The sequence below is a fragment of the Bidens hawaiensis genome, unplaced genomic scaffold (genome assembly GCF_021521415.1).
Source record: "Bidens hawaiensis isolate Kalapana, Puna unplaced genomic scaffold, B.hawaiensis_p1.1 tig00043676_1, whole genome shotgun sequence".
NCBI lineage: Eukaryota > Viridiplantae > Streptophyta > Magnoliopsida > Asterales > Asteraceae > Bidens > Bidens hawaiensis.
Genome location: NW_027497754.1, coordinates 6,773 through 32,943, shown reverse-complemented (window position 1 = coordinate 32,943; position 26,171 = coordinate 6,773). Strand labels below are relative to the sequence as shown.

Below are 26,171 nucleotides of genomic sequence, written 5' to 3'. Positions count from 1 at the left end.
TTCTATTTCTCTATGTTTTGGTAATCCGAAAATAGCATTGCTTAGGATATCATGCTAGTTAAAGAAATCATATGTTAATTGTGTAATTATAACCTACTTAAATCAACCAAGGGGAGGCTATGTGATGAACTATAACCACCCGAAGTTGTTATAATTGGTATTTGAGAAATCGAAGTCAATCCTAATCTTTCTACTTTACGAAACTACTTACCAACTTAAATTGACATTCTAGTGGTAGCGTGACATTAGGAAAGGGTCGACTTTAAAATGCGCTCGCTAGTTGCTTTTATGTCAATGATGCTCACTTAAGGCTTAAGGAGCTATCTATCATATATTATTACGGTAAGTTTACCACATGTTTACATATTTATCATCAATGATAAAATGGAGTGGATTCTTGATCTTAGATGGTAACCTTCATATAATTGAACTACTTGTATAGAATTTCTTGTCTTGGTCACCTATATATTATATATAAATATTTATATTTTATAAAAAGTTCAACAAAAACTCCAATTATGATAAAAACCTCCGTTTAAAGTAAAACGACGATTCATTATTGGAAACATTTGTGTCCACGGATCGATACTTGGTTCTTAACAATACTATTCTACATATACGATAGGTACACTTGCCTCTTTTGTGTGTGTTTAGTCTTTGTAGAAATCACTTTTATAAATTTAAAACACGATCTTGTGCAAAAGCTAAATATCCAATCTCTTATATTTTACAAGCTACACGCACACCGCATCAACGGTTAGTGATTTTTCGGCATATGCAATGTTGTCGGGCTAGAGCACGCATGGTCGTTTAGCTTGCCCATATTGTATGGGAGATACTCAAGCTTTTCGATTACATGTTGGACGTGATTCTTGTTGGTGTAACAGGGCATTAAGCGGAATACGCCCGGGTGCAACGTACAGATCACTCATAAGCTCGTAACACTGTCAATAGTGACAATATCTATTTTTTCTCATAATTTCGCAAGTACACAAATAGTTTGATAATGAGACAAACAACATCACATCGAAATGATACAAATATTATTTTTTGAAATAATCCTAAGGTATAACTAGTTATCTTGTCCTGACAACCATTGGGTTTCCCCTAGTGGCCAGTTGCAATGAAGGTTAGTTCACGTCCCTCCTTTGAGGTCACGGGTTCGAATCCGAGCGACGTCCCGACAACATAGTCTTGGCCTGAGTAGGGTGTCGGTTCCTCCAATTTGGAGGTTGTGACGATCCTAGATCATCAAAGAAAGTCACCGTTCAAAAAAAAGTTATGTTATCCTGACACTTCATCATATCAACATGCAGCACGTTTAAAATAATATATTTTATCAACAAATGAAATATATTGAGAACATATTTCAATGTGATGTTGTTTCAAATATATTGAGAACATATTTCAAATAAAATAATATATTTTATCAACAAATGAAAGATATATTAAAATAATATATCTTTTTGTAAATTAAAGACATTTACACACAATAAATAATATGTGTTACTAAATAAAACAATTAAATTGAATTTCTTGACAACTAATTCCTTTAAGTTACGTACCATGTATTTATAATAATTTAACATCATAATTAAATGTTCTCAATATATTTCATTTGTTTGGTTTAACATTTACTATTTATAAGAATTTAAATTACGGGACATTTAATACAATTATTGCGTAATTACCTTTTTAATATATATATATATATATATATATATATATATATATATATATATATATATATATATAAGGGAGGGTTATTCTAAAAAAAAGAAGTTTCCTAGGAATAAATTTTAGCCATTAGATCATGTTAATCAATGGTTGAAATTTAAAATTACCAAAAACCGCCATAGTTTTCTAGAATTACTCTTTCACCTCTATAACTGACATAGTTTCCTAGAATTTTTCTTTCACCATAGGTTGTAGTGCCACATGTCCAAAATCTATTGGTTCTTATCATTCTTAGGAAACTCTTTATTTTTATTTGAACCCTTTTCAATATATATATATAAAACTACTAACATAAATATATATAACTTTGAAAGGAACGAAAAATCACTTTTGACAATTTAACGATCGATAATTCAATTACTCGGTCAATAAAATTGACATAAAGCTTTCGATCTAAAGATAAAAACAAATCATAATCATATTGCAATTACCCAAAACGATAAGTCTTGACATGAACGGGTTGACTTCGAGAAGTCAACGTTGACAAAGTATAATTTTGTAAAATTAGTTATGACAGGGTCGGAAGAAGAATAGTAGTCTATTTATAGATGAAAAGGTCAAAGGTGTATCAATAATATTAGTTGGTCGAATATAACATATATAAGTCATAAAGGTCAATAAACAATTATACTCATTTCAATGGTGATAAAGAATTGGAATGAAACTTAAGATTTATTAAAAACATTATAAGAAATATATATACACACACATACACACATAAAAACAAATCTGAAAATTTAAAATGAGTCGGATTTTTGGGTTTTTTTAAAAATGACGAATGCCACAGTTGGTTCGACTGTGATAGAAGATTTCTACCAAAGTTCTGATTTGTTATTAAGTCCTTAACGAATGGGAGTTCATAACGAATTAACTATTTTAACGAATCTGCCTTTGTAACGAATTAGGCCTCATAACGAATTGGTCCTTATAACGAACTGGTCATCATAACGAATTGTACCTTAACGAACTGGGGCTAGTTCGTCCTTCTTCCGTTTACGAATCAATTCACGAATCAAGGCTAGTTCGTTAAACCTCTGCTAACGAATTACTTGTTAATTCGTTAGTTTTCCATAGCGAATTAGGGTTAGGTTTTGTAAGGGGATGTCAGAAACATTCTCTGACATCCTTAAATTCCCAGCCGCCTTTCCGGCGCCGTCATCGCCAAAAAAAACGCGATTTCGCCGGAAAAACGTGTTTCAGCACCGTTTTCACCGTTTTTCGTCCCGTTTGATCTAGATCTGAGCTAGGGTGATCCCTAGGCTCATATTTTGCTCGGTTAATACCCGATTCCACCCGGATCTCGTGACTTTAACGGTTTAAAGGTTTCGGCTCGTCGTTTCGTGACTAAATCTAATGGGTTTGAGCTCATACAATATCATACTATCATTACCTCGGGTCGGGATCGGTTCCTCTTCCTTGGTTCGGCTAGAGAAGGAGAAAACTAGAGAGAGATCTTAAGTGTGTGTTTTAGATGGTGTATGGAATATGTGTAAATGAGGAATTAAATGGTGATTATGGGTTATATATTTATGGATCATGGGCTTAAGCCCATGGTCTTTCCTTCTTTCATTCTAACCCAAGTCCATAACTCATATCTATTTAACCAACACAGCCCAACTTATATTCTATTTATCTAAACCGATAACGACCCACTATAAAATAGACGAAATTTATTTTATTATTATAACTAAAAGTAGGATGTTACAAGTCTTCCCTCCTTAAAGAGGTTTCATCCCCGAAACCTAACTATTACATAAACAAATTCGGGTAAAACTTGCGCATCTCATCCTCAGCTTCCCAAGTAGCATCTGAACCCTTGCGATGCTTCCATATCACTTTCACTAAAGGTATAACCTTGTGACGAAGTTGCTTCTCCTTGTGGTCAACTATCTCGATCGGTTGCTCAATGTAGTTCAATTGTTCATCAACCTCAATGTCCATCAATGGCACGTGTGACGTGTCATCAGCAAGACACTTTCTCAGATGAGAGACATGGAAGTTAAATGAATTCCTTCTAACTCTTCGGGAAATCCAGCTTATAAGTCACTTCACCCACACGATCCATAATCTTAAACGGTCCAATGTACCTCGGGCTCAACTTCCCCCTCTTTCTAAAACGGATAATTCCTTTCCAAGGCGAGACCTTGAGCATCACATTGTGACCAACGTTAAACTCAATCGGTCGTCGCCGCTTATCAGCATACGACTTCTGTCTGTCTTGAGCCGCTTTCATTCTTGCTTTGATCTGATCGAACTTTGAAGAAGTTTCTTGCACCACTTCTAGGCTTCCTATCTCTTTCTGACCAATCTCTCCCCAACACACCGGGGTTCTACATCGTCTACCGTAAAGCATCTCAAACGGTGGCATACCAATACTTGAATGGTAGCTGTTGTTATAGGAGAACTCTGCCAGATGCAAATGATCATCCCAACTCCCTCCAAAGTCTAAAACACAAGCACGTAGCATATCCTCAAGGGTTTGGATCGTCCTTTCAAACTGTCCATCGGTTTGAGGATGATACGCCGTACTGATGTTCTATCTCGTTCCCATAGCTTCATGGAACTTCTTCCAAAATATCGAAGTGAATCGAGTATCTCTATCAGATACGATCGATAACGACACTCCATGCTTGGCCACAACCTCTTTTATAAACAAACTTGCTAACGTTTCGGACGAGATGGCCTCTCGTATGGGCAGAAAGTGAGCACTTTTGGTCAAACGGTCCACTATCACCCAGATGGTATCATGATGCTTAGCTGTACGAGGTAGCTTAGTTATGAAATCCATGGTAATGTGTTCCCATTTCCATTCTGGTATCTCTAGAGGCTGCATCTTTCCATAAGGTTTCTGGTGTTCTGCTTTGACTTGCAAGCAAGTTAGGCATTTACTGACATAATCTACATCATTCTTCATGCCTGGCCACCAGTAATCTCTTTTCAAATCTTGGTATCTTCGTAGTTCCCGGATGAATCGAATACCTTGACTTATGAGCTTCATCTAAGATTCGACCTCTGAGATCTCCATGGCGTGGTATCCACATACGGTCAAACCTAGTCTTAACACCATGAGTGTTTTCCATCAACTCGTCTTTCTGACCGAAAATCCTTTCTTTCTTCACTAGCCCTTCATCTACCAACACTTCAGACTGTACTTTGATGATTTCATCAAACATACTTGAATTCATAACCAACTGGTATGACTTCACTGTTGCGATGACTTCCTCGTTCTTATGACTTAGCGCATCAGCGACCACATTAGCTTTACCAGGATAGTACTTTATATCACAGTCGTAGTCTTTTATCTACTCTAACCATCTTCTCTGTCTCATATTCAGTTCTTTCTACTCGAAGAAATATTTTAAGCTCTTATGGTCGGTGTAGATTGTACACTTAATGCCATATAAGTAATGTCTCCAAATCTTTAAGGCATGCACTACTGCAGCTAGCTCCAAATCGTGCGTCGGATAAGTACTCTCGTGGACTTTCAACTGTCTAGACGCATACGCTATCACTTTTCCTCGTTGCATCAACACGCAACCTAACCCTTGATGTGAAGCGTCAGCACAAACAACCAAATCCTTATCACCGTCGGGTAGAGCAAGGATTGGAGCTTGCGTGAGTCTCTTCTTTAATTCTTCGAAAGCTTCTTCTTGGAACTTTCCCCAACTGAATACTAACAACTTTCGGGTCATTCCGGTCAACAGTGAGGCTATCTTGGAAAAACCTTCGATGAATCTCCTATAGTAGCCAGCTAACCCTAAGAAGCTTCGTATATCAGTCGGATTCTGCGGAATCTTCCAATTCGTTATTGCCTCGATCTTAGCTGGGTCCACGGTAATCCCTTCAGGATTAATCACGTGACCAAGAAATTGCACTTCTCGCAACCAGAACGCGCCTTTCGAAAACTTATCATATAAATTCTCTTCCTTCAGAGTCTCCAATACCTTTCTCAGATGCTCAGCATGATCGGACTCGCTCTTGGAATAAATCAATATATCGTCGATAAAGACGATTACTGACTTATCCAACATTGGCCGACACACCCTATTCATCATGTCCATAAATTCTACGGGAGCATTCGTTAGACCGAATGACATAACGAGGAACTCGTAGTGTCTATAACGCGTCCTAAACGCTGTTTTAGGGATGTCTGCCTCTTTCACTTTCAGCTGATGATAGCCTGATCTGAGATCTATTCGTGAGAACCAACTTGAACCTTGCAGTTGGTCAAACAGGTCATCAATCCTTGGCAAAGGATATCTACTCTTCACCGTAAGCTTATTCAACTCGCGATAGTCTATGCACATTCTCATACTTCCATCCTTCTTCTTCACGAATAATACTGGAGCGCCCCACGGGGAAACACTTGGTCTAATAAAACCATTGTCGAGGAGTTCCTGCAGTTGGGAAATCAATTCTTTCATCACGGACGATGCTAGACGGTAAAGCGCTTTCGCGACGGGTTGGGCTCCTGGTACTAAATCTATCTGAAATTCTATCTCTCGCTCCGGTGGCAACCCCGGAAGATCCTCAGAGAATACTTCTGGGTAGTCGCGCACGATAGGAACATCTTTCATTTCTTTCGTCTCGGCCGTAGCGTTGACTACATACGCCAGGTAGGCACCGCACCCTCGCCTTAGCAAACCCTCGGCTTTTATCATCGAAATGACATTAAGCCCAGAACTTTCCTTATCACCATAAACCGTCACCGTACTACCATCCAAGGATTTTAACCTTATCATCCTACTCTTACATACTATCTGAGCTTCAAACTCAGACAACCAATCCATTCCCAAAACTACATCGAACCCTCCTAAGGTCATAACATACAAGGTAACAGGGAACTCATTTCCCTTTAGCTCTATCTTACAGTTTTTAACCATTCTAATTAGTTTAACCGAAGCGTCACTAGCGGTTTCTATTATAAAAGTTTCAGGCACTCGGCAACATTTCATTTTAGCTAATTTACTAAACGGTGTAGCTACGAAACTTTTATTCGCACCCGAATCAAATAATACTGAAGCAGAAATACCGTTTACTAAAAACGTACCAGTCACAACATCCGGAATCTGTTTGGCCTGTTCCTGGGTCAGCATGTAGGCTTTATACCTTGGCCTAGTTTGGTCGGCATCTTTCTTTCCACTACCTCCATCTCCACCATCAGTACACTCCTTTCCATATGACCCGTCTTACCACACTTGTAGCATGCGGGTTTTACATCACACTCATTAGCATAGTGCCCCACCTTCCCACGCTTATAACAGACATTTGTCCCAAGCCTACACTCTCCACCATGAGCCTTTCCACACTTGTGACACACATCCGAACCAGTACCCCCACTTGCATTCGCCACGGTGCACTTTCCCACATGTCTTGCACGTCTTCCTCTCCCACACCTTCTGCTTCTTGTCCTTAGAGTTCCATAACTGAGTACCCGGTCGCTTGACATGATTGACCCACTTCTTATCTTTCTTTTCTTCCCCTACCACAACTTCATCTACCGCCAGGTCCTTATAAACCATCTCTGCGAGTTCTACAGCAGAGTCAAAAGTAGCTGGTTTATTCGCCTTGACTAGTACGCGGACTTTATGTGGCAATCCCCTCATATAGAACATGATTCTCTTAGCCTCAGTGTTGACCATATCGGGTACCAACCTAGACATTCGGTTGAACTCTTTGGTGTACTCACGATGTGTCATCGTCCCAGCTTTCAAGTTTAAGAACTTCATCTCTGCCCTCTCAACTTCGGCGTCAGCGCAGAACTTCTTCATCACCAGCTCTTTCAGATCCTCCCACCTCAGGGCCTTAATCTCATCTCGGGTCTTTTTCTGCTCCACACTTTCCCACCAATATATTGCCTCCTCCCCAAACGATTGGGTGACATAACCGACAGCTTGGTCGGGACGGCACTCGCTGATTCGGATAATTTTATCCATGGCAGTTATCCATTGAAGAGTAGCGATTGCGTCTCCCAAACCAGTCAGTTTCGACGGGTCACAGCCCTTGAAGGACTTATAGTTGCACCCACCTCGGCCCCTCTTTCTATCATCAGCTTTCACATACCTCACCACGCTCGAAGCCTCCCTCTCTCCTTCATCATATTTCCTACCACCTCCTCCCGCTCCATCAGCTGTTCTTTCACGGCCTCCAGCAGACCACTCCGGATTCATGTTTTTCACAGCCGTGGCTACTGCTTGGACAATAGCTGCTTGGATTAAGGGATCTAGTTGAACCCCTTCATTGTTGTTAAGGTTTCCTCCAGCTGCACTTCCTTCTTCTTCGGTGTTGGAAGTTGTTTCTACCGAAGGTCGTTGGACGCGAAGAGGCATGCTACGACGTCCGGTGCGGCCTCCTGCTCCAACAACTGTCCTAGATCCAGCCATCGTATTCTGGAAAGGAAAACACAAACGTCATCACTCAAGGAATTATTTAGTACAAGGATAGTAAGGCTAACAGGTAATAACAGTGGCCAGCTGTGATTAGCTGATCACGTTACTCTCCGTGTCTTATACACTTCCCTTCATGAGTCTATTTGTGCTGGTTCTACTCTTAAACATTAAATCAATCAAACAATCAGGAAATCCTATCCCTACAAACACATATCCTTTCTTTAGCAGTTAAGCTAACATTAACATACATATTTAATCATACACTTTACCGTTATTGAGCTCGCTTGAGTGACACATGGCTATCTCAAACTGGCATCTTCTTTCTTTTCTTACTTTAATCCCATTCTCTGTTCAAGTCTAAGCATATAGGATGCTTAAATCTCTCGAACTTTGCTCTGATACCAACTTGTAAGGCCCCGTTACCGGTAGCCCTACTTTGGTGTTGGATTTACTCAAACACAGTTCTACAAATCAGATTTAATTAAAACTTTCGCGGAATAATAATAATAGTCAACCATTCATTACAAACATCCTTAACTTGTCTTTAAACATAACATAAATGATAATATCAAAAACATCACGACCAATCTTCAGATGCCAGCCTCTTCGATCTTGCCATGTGTCCTCCTCAAACCAGTTATCTCAATCTGTAAAACTGCATGCATACTAAAAGTCAGCTACGCTGAGTGAGTTCTAGTTAATCACATAACTACTTTACATACACATATACGTGCCTGAAGGTACGCATTACAAACTTAACCTGTCCATCGTTCTTTCATATACATTCATAGCTAGCCTTAAGTTATAAAGAGCATTCACCCTACATACCTCAGATATTACTAGGGTCTGGTACCCTCCATCCTCGGATATTATTTGGGTCCGGTAACCCTTCATCCTCGGATATTATTAGGGTCTAGTACCCTCCATCCTCGGATATTATTAGGGTCCGGTACCCTTTCTTCCATACCTCAATCACATACTTTCTATATACATAATCGTAAGTTTCGCACATACATACATCATTCATTCGTCATCTTACAATATACATATAACATCAACCGTTACCTGGCAGTACATGCAATATCCGAAGATCGTTCATGTACTGACAAGAAAGCATTCATACATTTCACATAATACATATATGTCATACACTTATCACTTAGGATATGTGTATTAACTAATCACATCAAGTATGCACGCAGCTCCGAAAACATAACAAGGAATGGGGCTAGAACTCACCTGGATGCGGTTACGTTTACCGTTAATAATTATTCCTTTCTTGAGTTGTGCGCGGCTAACTGTATAATGATTACATGTATTAATTAACTACCGCTACTCATATCGTATTCCTATCTTTATATAACCCACAACGAACGGGGGTCCGGGGGCAGCGCCCCTGGCAGCGGGGTCTAGGGGCGGCAGCCCCTAGCAGGGTCCAAGGGGCAGATCCCCTGGCTGGGGTCGAGCTGTCATAACACATTTTCCATTAGAATTTTAAATCATTAATTAATTTGCTAACTTAAAAGTTCAAGGACTTCTTTGTAATTAAATTATTCTTTTCTAAGTCCAGGGGCTGTTCTGTCATTCTTTCAAAGTTCTGATTTGTTATTAAGTCCTTAACGAATGGGAGTTCATAACGAATTAACTATTTTAACGAATCTGCCTTTGTAACGAATTAGGCCTCATAACGAATTGGTCCTTATAACGAACTGGTCATCATAACGAATTGGACCTTAACGAACTGGGCTAGTTCGTCCTTCTTCCGTTAACGAATCAATTCACGAATCAAGGCTATTTCGTTAAACCTCCGCTAACGAATTACTTGTTAATTCGTTAGTTTTCCATAGCGAATTAAGGTTAGGTTTTATCAGGGGATGTCAGAAACATTCTCTGACATCCTTAAATTCCCAGCCGCCTTTCCGGCGTCGTCGTCGCCGGAAAAACGCGATTTCGCCGGAAAAACGTGTTTCAGCACCGTTTTCACCGTCTTTCGTCCCGTTTGATCCAGATCTGAGCTAGGGTGATCCCTAGGCTCATATTTTGCTCGGTTAATACCCGATTCCACCCGGATCTCGTGACTTTAACGGTTTAAAGGTTTCGGCTCGTCGTTTCGTGACTAAATCTAACGGGTTTGAGCTCATACAATATCATACTATCATTACCTCAGGTCGGGATCGGTTCCTCTTCCTTGGTTCGGCTAGAGAAGGAGAAAACTAGAGAGAGATCTTAAGTGTGTGTTTTAGATTGTGTATGGAATATGTGTAAATGAGGAATTAAATGGTAATTATGGGTTATATATTTATGGATCATGAGCTTAAGCTCATCGTCTTTCCTTCTTTCATTCTAACCCAAGTCCATAACTCATATCCATTTAATCAACACAGCCCAACTCATATTCTATTTATGTAAACCGATAACGACCCACTATAAAATAGACGAAATTTATTTTATTATTATAACAAAAGGTAGGATGTTACATATAGGGTTTATATATATATATATATATATATGTATATATATATATATATATATATATATATAGAATTAGGTTCATTTCAGAAGTGATTTTATAGAGAGAAGTGCGAGAAGTGATCTCAACCATTAGATTATTAGTCAATGGTTGAAAATTTATTGCATTTATTATAATTAATAAAACTTGAAAGACTTTGAAATTAATAATAATATGGTAGTTTAGGTAGAATAAAATAAATCACCATTTAATTAATCTCATCTATCCCTAAATAAAAGCTCAAGAATTTATAGTTTGTAAGTTACAATTTATTTATTTTATTATATGCTAGTGTAAGATTTGATTTTGCTATTTTTTCACCAATAAAAAAGTTTTTAATTTATAACATTTAAACAAAATAGTATCTTCATCATTGATTGCTATTTTGAAAAAAAAAAATTAATAATCTGAAGATGTCTAAGACATAAAAAAATGTGTACGAATAACCTAGAAATGTGTAGGAAAAACAATAAGATGTGTATGAGAAAAATAAAGATGTGTAGGAAAAACAATTAAGTTGCGTATGGGAAAATTAGAAATGTGTAGGGGGAAAGATGAAGATGTGTATGAGAAAATTAAAAATGTGTATGAACAATTTGAATATGCATGGGAATAGATTAAATACGCGTAGGAAAAATTGAAGATGTGTATGGCGAAAGAAAAACGTGTTCGGTGAAATTGTAGACGTGTAGGAAAAAAAATATGCCGTGTATAAGAAAATTAAAGATGTGTAGGATAAAAAGTAAAAAATGTATGAGAAAATTAAAGTCGTGTAGGAAGAAATTAAATATGCGTAGCAAACACTTGAAGATTTGTAGGACGAAAAACATGTTTACGAAGAAATTAAAAATATGTAGGAAACATATTTAGATGTGTACGAAAAAAATTAAAGATATGTTGGAAAAAAATTGTAGAGGTGTAGGAAAATATTATAGTTGTGTAGGGTGAATTTAAGAGATAGGGTTAAAAATTATAAAGATTAATTTATTGTTTTATGGATTTATTGTGATTATATTAATTATATTAGTAAGAAATGTAACTTGTATTGGTTTAATTATATATATTAATTGGAGAGATAATACATTTATATTACATTAATAACCTTTTTATATATTTTAATTATTCAAGATTAAAAATTAAATGAGTGGTCAAGATTAACTTCTCGCTATAACTTTATTTCTTGCATGAACCATCCCTTATATATATATATATATATAGTGGGATTATAATAAGAAGTGGAGTATGTCTAAAAAGTGTTAGAAGAAATCTGGTGCGTTAGACTTGTTAATCTGACGGTGGATATGGAAAGTGTGTTTATTGTGAGGTTTGTTTTATTTTAGTTGCGGTGTGTTTATTGTGCGGTGTGTTTTATTAGATATAATGGTGTAAACACACTTACTCCGCTTCTTAGGAAAATATACTTCTTATTATAACCTTTCTCTCTCTCTCTCTGCATATATATATATATATATATATATATATATATATATATATAGGATGGTTCAGGCGAGAAATGATATTACTGCGAGAAATGAATAAGAGCAACTAGTTTTATTTTATGTTTTAAATGCTTAAAGATAAATGAAGAAAGTATAAATGCATTCTTTCTATTCAATTAATATAACCAATAGACCATAATAGTAATCTATTCAATTAATATAACTAATCAAATTATTAGATTTGGAAAATATTAAGAATTCATTTATTTTTATAACTTATTTATTCTCTCTTGAAATTTTATTCTACACAAATACAATTTATTCATACATTAAATTTTTTTCTTTCCAAAACTAATTTCTTGCAACTTAATGTATTAATATTCATCAACACGTAGTTACATTGTGATGAATGATCTAAAAAACTATCTCACACGTGTTTGCATTAAATATCAGCAAAAAAATACAACCTACACAAAAATATATAACCTACACTTGTTCTAAGAATAAGAAAACATATAACCTACACACGAAAAACATATAACCTAAACATAAAATTCAACAACAATAAAATACACGTGCACACGAAAACATATAATCTACACACGAAAAATATATAACCTACACACGAAAATTTTATCCTACCGAATACAATTTATTCATACACTAAAATTTCTTTCTATCCAAAATCAATTTATTCCGACTAAATATATCAATATCCATCATCATGTAGTTACATTGTGATAAATAATACAAAAAAATATCTTACATATGTTTGCATTAATTGTCAATAAAAAATATACAACTTACACAAAAACATATAACCCACACTTGTTATAAGTATATAAGAAAACACATAACCTACATACGAAAAACATATAACCTACACATGTGTAGAATATGTGTATCTTTGTGTAGTTTATATAATTATTGATGTCGAATTACATATGTAAGTTGTATGTTTTTTGTATGTTGTACGTTTTTATTGCTCAAAACAAGTGTAGGTTATATAATTTTGTGTAGGTTGTATATTTATTGTTTATATTTAATGGACAAATTTGTATAATATTTTTTTTATTATTATTTATCACAATAATTTTCTAGGTATAACAATTGAAAAACAGAAATTATGTTTTGATATTTATTATTAGAATTACGCGCTGATATATATGCTAATAAATTTAGTGGATAGGAATTGTTTTTTTTAATATCAAGAAATAGTATTATATGAATAAATGATATCTTTGTTGGATAAAATAAAGAGAGAGTTAATAAATTATAAACTAAATCAATGTTTTTAGATTTTTAATTATTATAGTTAAATTAGTAAGATATATTAATTAGAGAGAGATTTATTATGGTTATATTAGTTGTATTAATTAAGGAGGGGGGTGCATTTATTATTGCATGTACATCTTTTTCATTTATTTTTAAGCATTTAAAACATAAAATAAAACTAGTGGTTCATATTCATTTTCTCGCATATCTCGCACTAATATCGTTTTTGCCAGAACTTAAGTGGTTCTCAAAATAAATCAATCATATATATATATAGGGGGTAGGTTAACATACAATAATCAGTTAACGTACATTAGGTACGCGAGCTTTTTAAACGTCGATGTTAATTTCACGCGGTGGCAGTTTCGTAAATAACCCAAACAGTAGTTCGCGATCAAATTCATTGATTTAAAATCGATTACGATCCAAATTCTGAACTCATTAATCTATCTCATCCAATTTCTAAACTCTAATCACAACTTACAGTATGAAATCTCAAAAGTCAAAAACCAAAATTGAAATAGAACGTCACTGAACATTAAAAATCTTCAAATTGATCAAAAATTGATGATTTAATTAATCGAATTGATGTGTAAGAGGCTTTAGAATCATCAATCGATTATGAAAATACAGATTAACACACTTAATTGAGCTATGATTAAGGTTCATGTTTAAACGTTTTGCTCAAAGTTTAAACGTTCTGACCAAAATGAACACCAAAATGAAAAAAAGCTTAAATCTTATCTTATTAGGATATAATTATGTTGTTTATACGTTTTGTTAATAAGTTCACTTGATATCATCATATGGTTTATACGTTCTACTTGTTTATTCGTTCCTTTAACACGTTCTACTTGTTTATACGTTATGTTTATACTAACCCATCTTTAGTCACATTAAGCCTGATTTACAATTCATAATCCCAAGTTAATAATCAGATTGTTTATAAGTTCTGTTAATACGTTCTACTTGATATCATCATATTGTTTATACCTTCTCTTCATACGTTCTGTAAATACGTTCTACCATATCGTAGAACGTTTAAGCAAACAAACATGAATGAAACGTTTAATCACTTTATATAATCTGTTATTCATATAAAAAATCATCAATCGACAGTCAATTTGATAATCGATTCTATTATATGAACAAATGTGGAACGTATTAAAAGTTCTGCAAATGGGTGTCTGCGAACGGCTTATTTCAGTTCAATCCAATTGAATTTGTGTTTACAAATAGTGTCGGTGAAGATGGTTGAATCGATGTAGCGTTTAATTAGGATGGAAACGAATTGAAATTATTTACAAGTTTGCCACTGCGTGTCTTTTAAAATCGACGTTTAAAACTGTCACGTACGTTATGTACGATAAGTTATTAGCGTATTTGATCCTTAACATATATATATATATATATATATATATATATATATATATATATATATATATATATTAGGGGTGAGATATTTTGAGAACCTGTCGAGCTTAATGAACTTTGAGAACTAAATTATAGTCACACATTTAATTGAAGTTGTTATATTTTGTGGTTATAATTAATCTTAAATTTAAAATTGAAAGAGGAGATAGAAAGAAATAATATTCAATGTTTAAGAGCATTCTCATCCCGTTCTCCATCACACTATAAAACACAACATTTCTCTCTCATGTTCAATTAAATAATATTACTTTATATCTTTATTATTACAGTTTTTCTTTCTCCTCTACTTACAACTAATTCAACAAATATTAAAAAATAATTAGGGACAAACAAAGTTTTCCCAAATTTATAAAAAAATCACTACATTTTCTCTCTCCACCCTTAATTTACACTCACAACCACTCAAAATATCACCATATAATTTACAAACTCTCTTCACATTAATATAGGGAACGAGTTAGGAATGCTCTAATGGGTATTTAAGTAAAATTTACATTTCATCTTTTTTCAAATTCTAATATTAAAATTATTTAAATAATAAAAATAAATTAATTTTTTATTAAACATATTAAAACTTATTACGATATTAAACATATTTAGAAAATTGTATCTGTTAATAAAGTAAGTTTCTGTTTTTTTAAATGCTATTTATAAAATTGTATATGTTAGTAAATTCAGCTTCTTTTTTATAAAAAAAATGATGATTTTTTTAAAAAGACTTCTACAATTAAAAAAATGAGATTGTTAATATATTTACATATTCCTTATTTAATGAAAATTTATTTAAAAAAACTAAAGAGTAGCAAAGAAAAAAAAACACCTAAAAATTAGTTCACTAACGTTTAATTCTACAACAATTACACAAATTACTCAACCACGATATACTTAAAATTGCATACATAAATTACTCAAACTACACTTGTAAGGAATTACATACACAAACACATAACTTACACAAACTTCACAAATTATCCAAATTTACATAAATTACAAAAAATACTCAAATTTACATAATGTACAAAAATACAAAAAATACATAAATTACTCAACATACAAAACTACACAAGTTACTGAAATTACCTCAAATACACAAATTGTTCAAATTACTACACAATACATAAATGATATAAGTTACCCAAATTATAAAACTACACAAGTTACAGATTTTACCTCAAATACATATATTGCCCAAATTACTACACAATACGTAAATAACATAAACTACCCAAATTAAATCTACATCAATTACATAAATTATCCAAATTATATTAATTACCCTACCATAAAATACCAAAAATTACATATACTACACAAGGTTTATAAATTACGCTTACATAAAATACAAAAAATACTCAAAATTACCCAAGTTACTAAAATTATACAAGGTACGTAACATTTTGTAAAACTAAAAAAGAAAGTAAACGCAATCCTCAAAACATGATACACCATTACTATTTTGTTTGTTTTTTTGTTCCTTTTTTTACTTTTCACACAGTACATAACATCCATTTTTTTTCCTACAAATATTAAAATAATATTTATAAAGTATGAGTAGTTAACACAAACCGGTCAGAAAACTAAATATTTTTTTCCTTGTAATTAAGTATTTTATTAAATTAAAATGGGGTTGAATGCTTAGCTTTTTCATAAAGAAATCAAAATTTGTATATACTAAAACCATATAGAATTTTTTTTCTTAAACTATAGATATCGGTTGTTAAAGTTATTTACGTTTCCCATTTTTATTTTCATTGTTTCGTTTCTTTAAATAAATTAAACTAAATCAACATCTTTTTAAAAGTTAAATAAAATCCAACCGAATACAATTATATTGATCCAGTTCAAAACCCAAACAAAGCTTTGTAAAAAATCTAACAAACAGTTTTTTTTTTTACAATATACAATTTATGTATCAACATCTTTGTGAATATTAAATTAAAAAAAAGTTAATGAATAAAACAAAGTGATAATAATAGATGAAAGATATTGATTGGCCAATAAATAATTATAAAATATAAAATGTGAGAAAATGGTTAAAGACAATAGTGCCCTTTAATTATTTTAATGTATAAATAATACGATTAAATATGAATCACATGTTTAGTTCTAAAGTTCTTATAACTAGTGATGGTTCTTAAAAGAAATCACCTCTGTATTATTGAACTTGTTTTATATGATGCTTTGTTTGATATTGTTTATGTACTAAATCCATAAAAAGTTTATATGCAAACAACTTAATGATCAATATGTGAAAGTTAAATGAGTTTACTAACCTAATGTATATGTATGTCTTGACATGATAATGTAATATGTGTCTTAAATGATCCAAGAAATTCAAAAATAGTGATGCCTAACCAAAATCAGAAATATTGATGCAATTTTGGATTATTTAAACAATTTTAAGCAATTTGATAATTCTACCTTTGTAGGAAAAAACACTCGGGTGTGAACTGACAAATCATGAGATGTGGAAGCAATCACACTGTAGGAAAGGCAATCGGCCTTTGGATAAAGATCTAAGCAGTTTGCTGGTTTTGGTTGATGATTCGGAAGGAAGAGTTTAAGGAGACAATTTGAATTGGGTTGACAATAGGGCAAAGGAGACTTGGGTAAGTTGACTAATTAGTAAATGCAAACAACATATTTCAGAAGAGAAAAAAGTGAAATTTGAATAATGTAATTATGTGGGTTTAATGATAGGTTAATTACAATGGATATGTTGTGGTGAAGTACGGAGATTATCGTAGCATACATCCCAAATTTGATGAAAATTTGTGGTCACGAGCTGCTGGAGGCATAAAAAAAGGAAAAGTGTACGGGTTAAGAAATGTTTATGTACATGGAAGACAAGACCCCGAGTTATACTAATAGAATTTTGATTTTTGAAAAAACCTTTGTAATCCGTTTACATTTTGGTTATAAGGCAAAGATAGGGTTGTGTAATCGGTTTACAGTTTAGTAACAACGAAAGTTCAACAAGAGTAGCAAAGTGCTACTGAGTCGGTTTCTATAGGTAACAAACAACATTGTTTTTAAAAAAATATATATTTGACAGTTTGACTTTAAAAAAAGTCAAACTATCACTTTATTTTCATAATAATTAGTTTAGGATCAAAAGGCATGGTTAGTTACTGGTTGTTTGAGATTACAAGTTGTTTTGGACAAGCTGCAAACGGGTTGGTTAGATTTTATTTTGACATGGGTCAAATTTTTGCCCAAGTCCGGTCTAGTTAGAAAAGTTAAAATTTTATTTTGTCTTGGATCAAAACTTTTTTCTCACATACAAGGGTATCGGGAGTCGGGTCTAGTGGTTCCATGGGTCTTACACTTTACTTGCATAGGCCTAGTCAAAGAGCCATTACTAATTTATAATTTGTTAAACATGTTTGTTGCAGCTCGTTAATAGTATGACTATATACCATCAGCCCGTTTACAACTCACATATAACTTACTTATAGCCTGCTTATAGTTTAACTTTTAGTCAAACTATAGATAGTTTATTAAAGCCCGTTTTTCTTTTGACAATTTGACTTTTTAAAAGTTAAACTATCACTTTAATTTTCACAATAATCAGTTTAGGATCAAAAGGCGTGCTTAGTAACTGGTTGTTGAGATTACAAGTCGTTTTAGAGCTGCATACGGGTTGGTTAGATTTTATTTTCACATGGGTCAAAATTTTTTATTTTTATTACTGACCCATTATTAAATGTTTTGTAGATTGAAAAGTTGCACTTGGTTATCAAGGACCCCGTGAAGGAAAAAGAAGAAGATAAAGAAAGATACAATGGGATTATTGTGGAGTTGATGGCTGAAAAGGATAAGGATAAGGCGGAGAAAGATGCAATTCTTAATCGGATGACTAGGCTGTTTGGTTCATTTAGATCTGAATGAGCCAGATCTGAATAAGCCTCTGTCCCATTTAGCAACAACATGAGTCTGAATGATTCAGACATAATTTTAACTATTCAGATGCTGCTTTTCAGTCTGGAATCAAACAGTTTGAAGTCTGAATGAATAAGATGTTTCCATCTGAATGGTTCCATTCAAATGTAAATAAACATTGTAGCTATGTTAAAATCTGTGGTTGGATAAGCAACTTCATGTATTTTGAAGCCACGTGGACACACTTTATTTTGAATATTTTGAACACTTGGACGTGCGTTTGAATTATATTACACTTTAATTGGGTTATTTTTGGATTTTTTATTTTATTTTATAGAACTAGTATTAAGACCCCTGCGTTGCCGGGGGGGGGGGGGGTAAAAAAATTTGGTTTTTAACCCGTTAATGTTGGTCTTTAACCCATTCAATCCACTATCCGTTTTAACACAATTTGGTATATAACCCATTTGAGTCATTATCTATTTTAACAACTTGGTCTTTAACCCATTCGAGCCGTTATTCGTAACACAATTTGGTCTTTAAGCCATTCGAGCCATTATCCATAACACCATTTGGTTTTTAACCTGTTTAAGCCATTATAGGAATCAAAGTGGCTCAAACAATAAGTACACGTAAAAAAGTTAGCACACCGAACATTGCGACACGTTAAAATGTCAAATAGTAAAATTTATTTAGACCGAAACATCACAACTCTTAATAAAATTTGACCAAAAGATACAAAAAATTAATAAGGATGATCATTATTATTTATATTATAGTAGTGGAATAGTAATTAAGCTCTTCGATTTTAGACTTAAAAATAATTAAAATATCTCTTGTGTACTAACCTAGGCTTGAAAGAGAGGAGATAAAAATATGTGGGAGCTTTGTGTTATTTGTGGTTATCAAGAGGACACGTAGAGGAGTTTTTGGAAGACAAATGAAAGCCCCACATGTAAATAATACATACACATCCATGTAAGTAATTGAAAAGCTATAAAGGCTTGTACACCAAGCTTAAAAAATTGTACATATAATAAATAGTAGGGTTATGTGAGTGTAGGCAAGTTTACCTTTTAGTATATATATAATGGCAGGACAATTCAAATTGGTCCAGATCGGAAGGAATGTTGTGGGTTTACTCTAGCAAGCAGACTATAAACAACTCTTGTTGCAAGATTTGCGACACCGGTTTGAGGTGATTTGCGACCGTAATATAGTGGTTGCAAGAATTGCACCGCAGCGGTTGTTGCAAGAATTTGCGACCGCAGCGGTGGTTAGAAGATTTGTGACCGCAACGGGGGTTGCATGAATTGCGACAGTAGCGGTGATTACAAGATGTGCAAGTGCTTTAGCAGTTGGTCTTAAAATGTTTTAGCAGTCGGAAAATGGTCGCAACGGAGCAATTGAGATGCGTATTTCCCACGGCATTTTCAGTTGCAAAACGGCCGCATCAGGGCAATTGCGACCGTTTTGCGACCGAAAAGATGGTCTCAAGTGCGTTGCTTTCTAGTAGTGACCGATGTGTATTTTTAAGCATTTATCTCAGATAACCATTAGAAAGCGATTGAGAGAAGTCTATAAGATGCTTAGAAGAATATCTATTGGAGTAGCTGATTGGATTTCAAAAACATTAGTATTATTGTGTTTTTTCCTTCAAAATGAAAAAAATGTAAAAGAGGTTTCTTAGACATGACTATGTTATTAAGTCTTTTAGAACCCATGCATGTTCGCATGGTCTTTTAATATGAATGTCATAAATAAATGTAATATGAGTTCTGAAAGTAGTTAGATGATACTAATAATATTCAATGTTATAAGAGTCATATGATATTGAATATTCAAAATGTTTGCTGTCGGAATGCCGGCCAAAGCAGGCCAGGACCCATTTTAAATCATTTACTCACTTCTTTCAGTCCCATTTTGATTTCTTAAATCTTCTTATCAAACAAAATCTCTCTCCTACGACAATGAGGAATCATATGCATATGATCAGCTTCCTTCTAACCCTCCTGTTTTCAATTATACAGCCCATGTGTTCCGGACAACTATACGACCATACACCATGCAACACAACCGCACCACCGCTCCACGGCTCCACCTACACTTGTAACTCGGACACCAAAACCTGTAACACGTATGCCATTTACAGACCTCAACTCAGCCAACAACTATCTGACATTGCCGGACTGTTTAATGTCAATGAATCCGAACTCCAACCCGCAATACACCTCCAACATCGTGAGGTTGTTGTACCAATCATCTGCGATTGTCCTGATAGGTCTTCACGAGCCTTAATTAACTACACAAACAATAACTTGAAATCATTCTTGGATATTGCTTGCGGAGTGTACCAAGGGCTCGTGAAGCCATTTGTTCTGGAAGAACAGAACGGAAACCTTCACGAGACTACACTCGTTAAGGTGCCTATTAAGTGTGCATGCGTAAACACGTCACGCGAGGTAAACAGTACGATGTACCTCGTGAGTTATCCTTTGATGGAAAGCGATACTATTGATATCGTTGCTAGGAAATTCGGGGTAACACCTAAGTCAATCCATGAAGCAAACAAGTTGGACCCATACCAAACTATTTTTGGGGGCACCACATTGTTAGTCCCAACAACGCGTGTACCTGTCTTGAACTTGGACCATGTGGTTAATGGTCCAAGTTCACATGAATACACTATTCCGGTTAACGGAATCGTGAATCGTAGCATGAGAAACCGTTTTTCGACCTTTCTTATTGGTTTTGCAACGGTTTGTCTTTGTGGTGTAATCCTGCTTCTTGTGTTTTTAAAGTGGAAATGTCGTCATCAAAAGCCACAAGTCGTGTCGATAACAGGACTCGAGTTTAAACGTTTCTCACCCGATTTTCTTGATGGCATGTCAAAGTTAAAGCAGTCTTTAACGAGTTTTAGTTTCGACGAGCTTAAACTCGCTACACAAAACTTCTCGGAATCTTTATTGATCGGAAAATCAGTATACAATGGTCAAATAACAGGAGGTTTCCCAGTTGTGATTGAAGATATGAAATCAATTGAGTCCGCGAATCATGTAATCAACATCTTAACGACGATTAACCATTTCAATGTTATTAGACTTGAAGGGTGTTGTTTCCACATGAACCAGTGTTATCTAGTCTTCGAGTTTGTGAAAAATGGTAGTTTAAGAGACTGTTTACACGACTCCAAAACTCGAAAACAGTTAACGTGGGCTAAACGAGTGAAGCTCGCATTTGATATCGCAGAAGGGCTGCATTACATACATTATTGCACTAAACCAACATATGCACATCACAATATAAGTAGCGGAAACATCTTGATAACAACGGATTGGAGGGCAAAGATCTCGGGGTTTAATCTCGCAAAGCCAATAGTTTACAATGTAGTGGCCGAAGGAGATGGCGGAGATAGTGCGAAATATCTGGAATGTGGACAGGATTCGACTAAGGCGGATGTGTATGCGTACGGGGTTGTTTTGATGGAGCTTTTATCAGCAAAAGAGGCGGTGGTTGGTCGGAAATGGTTAGACCGTGATGTGGAAGTTGTTGCTGGTTCATCGGAATGTTTGGAGAAATTTAACAAGTTTATGGATGTGGATCTGGAAGGGGAGTACACTTTAGCGGATGCATTGCGTCTAGCACTATTGGCTAAATGTTGCATTCATGATGACCCTGAAATTAGGCCTACTATGAATGATGTTCTTAAGGCTCTATCAAGAATTTCATGATAACTTCAAATGTATTATGTAAATACCTTATGTAATTAAGTTTTCTCGTTTTAATTTCATCTCAACATATACACATGTAGAAAATGCGGAACCAAAATTTTCAACTGAGATTAAAAAAAACAAATTTTAAATATTCATTTCAAATACTATAGCAATGATGTTTTGAGAAATCAAATTACAAGAAACGTACCAATAACATTATGATGCTAGACGATTTATAAGATTCAATATATTTACAGTAATGAGAAAACATGATTAATCAACTATTAGGCTGTAACTAAATGGCTGCAAGTGATAAGTTTTAGATAGGATTCTAATCGAAACAAGGAGTTGGCACAACCAGTAAAGGGGATTTCCTATGGAGTGTAAGGCCCGTGATCTCAGTCATGTCAATTTCTTCTCCTTTCATATTCTCTGGTAATGCAAAGTCATATTTGTACACCAAATTTGCTAAAGCGAGCTCATTAACGACTATAGCAAACTGAATTGCAGGACAGCCTCTCCTTCCCGCGCCAAATGGAATATACTCAAAGTTAAGCCCTTTATAATCGATAGAACAGTTTAAAAACCTCTCTGGACAAAACGTCTCGGGCTCCTTCCATTGCAAAGGATCTCTCCCTATTGCCCAAGCATTAACAATCACTTGTGTCCCTGCTGAAATGTTGTACCCCATTAGCTTGACATCTTGTGTAGATTCTCGGGAAATGAGTAATGGAAGTGGACTATGCAATCGCAATGCCTCTTTAAGTACAGCTTGTAAGTACGCCATTTTCTCCAAATCATCCTCGGTAACCATTGGTTTTCCATGGGCTATTTCTCTGACCACTTTCTGTAACTTTTTCATTATTTTTGGGTGCCTTATTAGTTCACTAATTGCCCACTCGATGGCTGTGGATGTGGTATCGGTTCCAGCAGCAAACAAATCCTGCAAGAAATACATAGTTCAAATATTCTCAAACTAAAAATCAGAAATTACATATATATATATATACATATGTAGGCTATTTGTTTTATCTAATCATTTTTAGATAAATCGAACTACTATATATATATATATATATATATAAATTACATATATATATATGTAGGCTATTTGTTTCATCCTTAAATACCGACTTATGATTCCCTTTTTCTCTCCAGATGAATTATGCCCCATTTGTAAAAAAACTTGTTTGGATAGATTTGGTGAGCATGCCCTCCACTTTAAGGAATTGTCGGGATTCAAGTATCGTCATGACTGGGTTAGAGATGTCTTATGGGATGTGCTTAGACGTGCCGGGATCTTAGCCAAGAAAGAGGCACCTGTTAACTTTTTGACTGATCCGCGTGAGGGAAGATCTACCCTGCGTCCTGCGGATGTTCTTGTGTTTGGCTGGGCAGGGGGTAAGCCTGCGTGTGTTGACCTCACTGGGGTGTCCCCATTGGTGGGGCTGAGAGACAGTGGCTTCGTACCGGGGCAGGCGGTTTTGAGAGCGGAGTCTAGGAAGGTTGCTAAGCATGAGACATCGTGTTTGGAGAATCAGCACGTGTTCATTCCATTTGCCTTCGACACTTTTGGATCACTAGCTCCCGAGGCGGTTCGCTTCTTGGAGCGGGTGCAGAAGGTGGTCCACAGTGACTCGCAGAGCCCGAGAAACCAAGGATTTATATTTAGTAGAATAGGCTTTGCGATTCAAAAGGGGATAGCGGCGCAGCTTGTTGCTCGCTTACCCATTATCCAGATGTAGTTCGATTTGTGTTTTGAGTAATTAATAAATAAATAAATAAATAAATAAAATATTTATTTAAAAAAAATTAGATAAAAACACAATCTAATAAATAAACACATGTTACCATGATGGCAGCTTTGATGACATCTCTATGAAGCATAAAGTTGGTAGTGTTTTCTGTTTGATTATCTAGTAAGATATCAACTAGATCTTGGCCTTTGTCATTTCCATTTCCGTCACCATCCACAATTCTTTTCTTACTTACATGCTCTTCAAGAACCCCCTCAAGAAACTCATCAAATTCTTCCGCAACCTTCTTTGTTCTTGCCTCCAAATCGCTTAATCGATCCACCCATGACAACCAGGGTACATAGTTTCCGATTGAAAACGAACCAAGAAGATAAGTAAACCTTACCAACAAGTCCTTAAACGTTTCCCCTTCATATGTTTTCCCTAAAGCCACCCTACAAATCACATTATTCGTAAGTGAATTCAATGACTCACCTAAATCAACTACCGATCCACAACTTTTACCAATTATATCGATCATATCACGGATTTCTTGTTCTCTCACTTGTCGAAATGATTGAACTCGTTTACTACTTAAAAGTTGGAGCACCGCTATGCTCCTCAACTGCCTCCAATACTCTTCATAAGGTGAAAATGCTATGTCCTTAGATCCATAAGTAAGTGTGTCGGGGATACTTAATTTGGGTAGGCTAGCGAAGATTAGATCATGGGTTTGTTGGATTTTATGGACGTTTCGGGTCAAGTCAACGTGACCGACCCGAACGTGATCCGGATAGAGTTACACCGGGGGTAACGAGATAAAATCCTACTTAAATGTTAATTAGGCCCGACACATAAAATAACTATATGGACTGGACTTGTTTGATTGGGCTCAAGCCCAAGATGGTTAATTATTAAACCCTAAGTTAATTACCTATAAATACATACTATTTATCTATTTATGGTAACCAACTTAAAAACAAGAAAACCCTAGCTGCTAGAAAATATCCGGCGCCGAATTCCGGCCAAGTCGTTTTTCCGGCGAGCCTATTCCGGCCGCCGCATACGCACCTTAGCCACCTCTGGTCCTTTTTCAACCACTACAAGCACCACCGTAGCTCCATTCAAGCTCCGGTGCTGTCAAAACCCACATCACCGGTTTTCCGGCGTACCTCCATTGTTTCCGGTGAACCCGGATTTCCAGCGACCAAGATTCCGGCGAATCAAGGTCACCAGTGGGTGCTGCTGCTGCCGTCTACATCTATTCCGTCAACCGCCGCCGCTGTACGCTGTGCAGCTGCCACTGCCGCCGCTGTTCAGTCGCCGCCGCCGCCGTTAGGGTTGCCGGAGCAGCTGGTTGTTCTTGTGTCATCATCTAGTGTTTTCGTTTACTCCTCGGTGTGTCTTCCCGGTTCTAGTTAACCGAGGTATATCGAATAACACCCTATGCTTGGTTATTTACTCGTTTATTCGTACTCGTATTGTTGTAATCGGATCCGGGTTCGGGTTTCCATTTATGGTTCGTATACTCGTTTTTATCCGCTGCGTTTTATTGTTCGTTTATGAGTTTAATTATTAATATGGATTAATAATTATCGAAACGAAATATTAACTAAAACGAGTTTTAAATAGTTTAACCGTAAATAGTTTAACCGATTTTTTTCTCGGACCACCGTTGAAACCCAACAGTGGTATCAGAGCCAAGGTTACAACGTACGAGTCGATACCGGTTCGTTTAAAACCGGATCTACATCTTAAACTTTAAATCATTTAAAGTTTATAGATCTAGTTTTATTTTCGGGTGATTTTGAGTTGGTCAAAGTTTTGTTTATTTTATTTGACCAAGTCAAAACGACCCGAAATTTTATTTATTGTGAATATGTAAATCCGGCCCCGACCTATGTGTTTGATTGGTTGTGTTTGGTGTTTGAGCTTGTTTTGGTTATACGGTTGGTTCAAAAGTTGTAAAAAGGTTATTATTTAATTTTCGGTTTTCTTTGGCCATAAAGATGGTTCAAATTTGTAATAGGACATATTAATGTTAGTTTATAAATTTG

At 35.2% G+C, this 26,171-nt stretch overlaps 1 protein-coding gene and 1 pseudogene across 2 annotated transcripts; one reads left to right on the top strand and one right to left on the bottom strand.

The window, feature by feature from the left end:
• Nucleotides 1-20,698: 20,698 nt before the first annotated feature.
• Nucleotides 20,699-22,396, top strand: LOC143594474 (lysM domain receptor-like kinase 4). The gene has a single exon (XM_077073784.1). The coding sequence runs from the start codon at nucleotides 20,699-20,701 to the stop codon at nucleotides 22,394-22,396; it is 1,698 nt and encodes a 565-aa protein (XP_076929899.1).
• LOC143594473 (3-beta-hydroxylase pseudogene) lies at nucleotides 22,206-24,856 on the bottom strand (annotated as a pseudogene). The gene is made up of 2 exons (XR_013146337.1): nucleotides 24,230-24,856; nucleotides 22,206-23,321 (listed from the first exon to the last, which is right to left on the bottom strand). The product of XR_013146337.1 is annotated as a 3-beta-hydroxylase pseudogene (transcript).
• Between the last annotated feature and the right edge of the window lie 1,315 nt (nucleotides 24,857-26,171).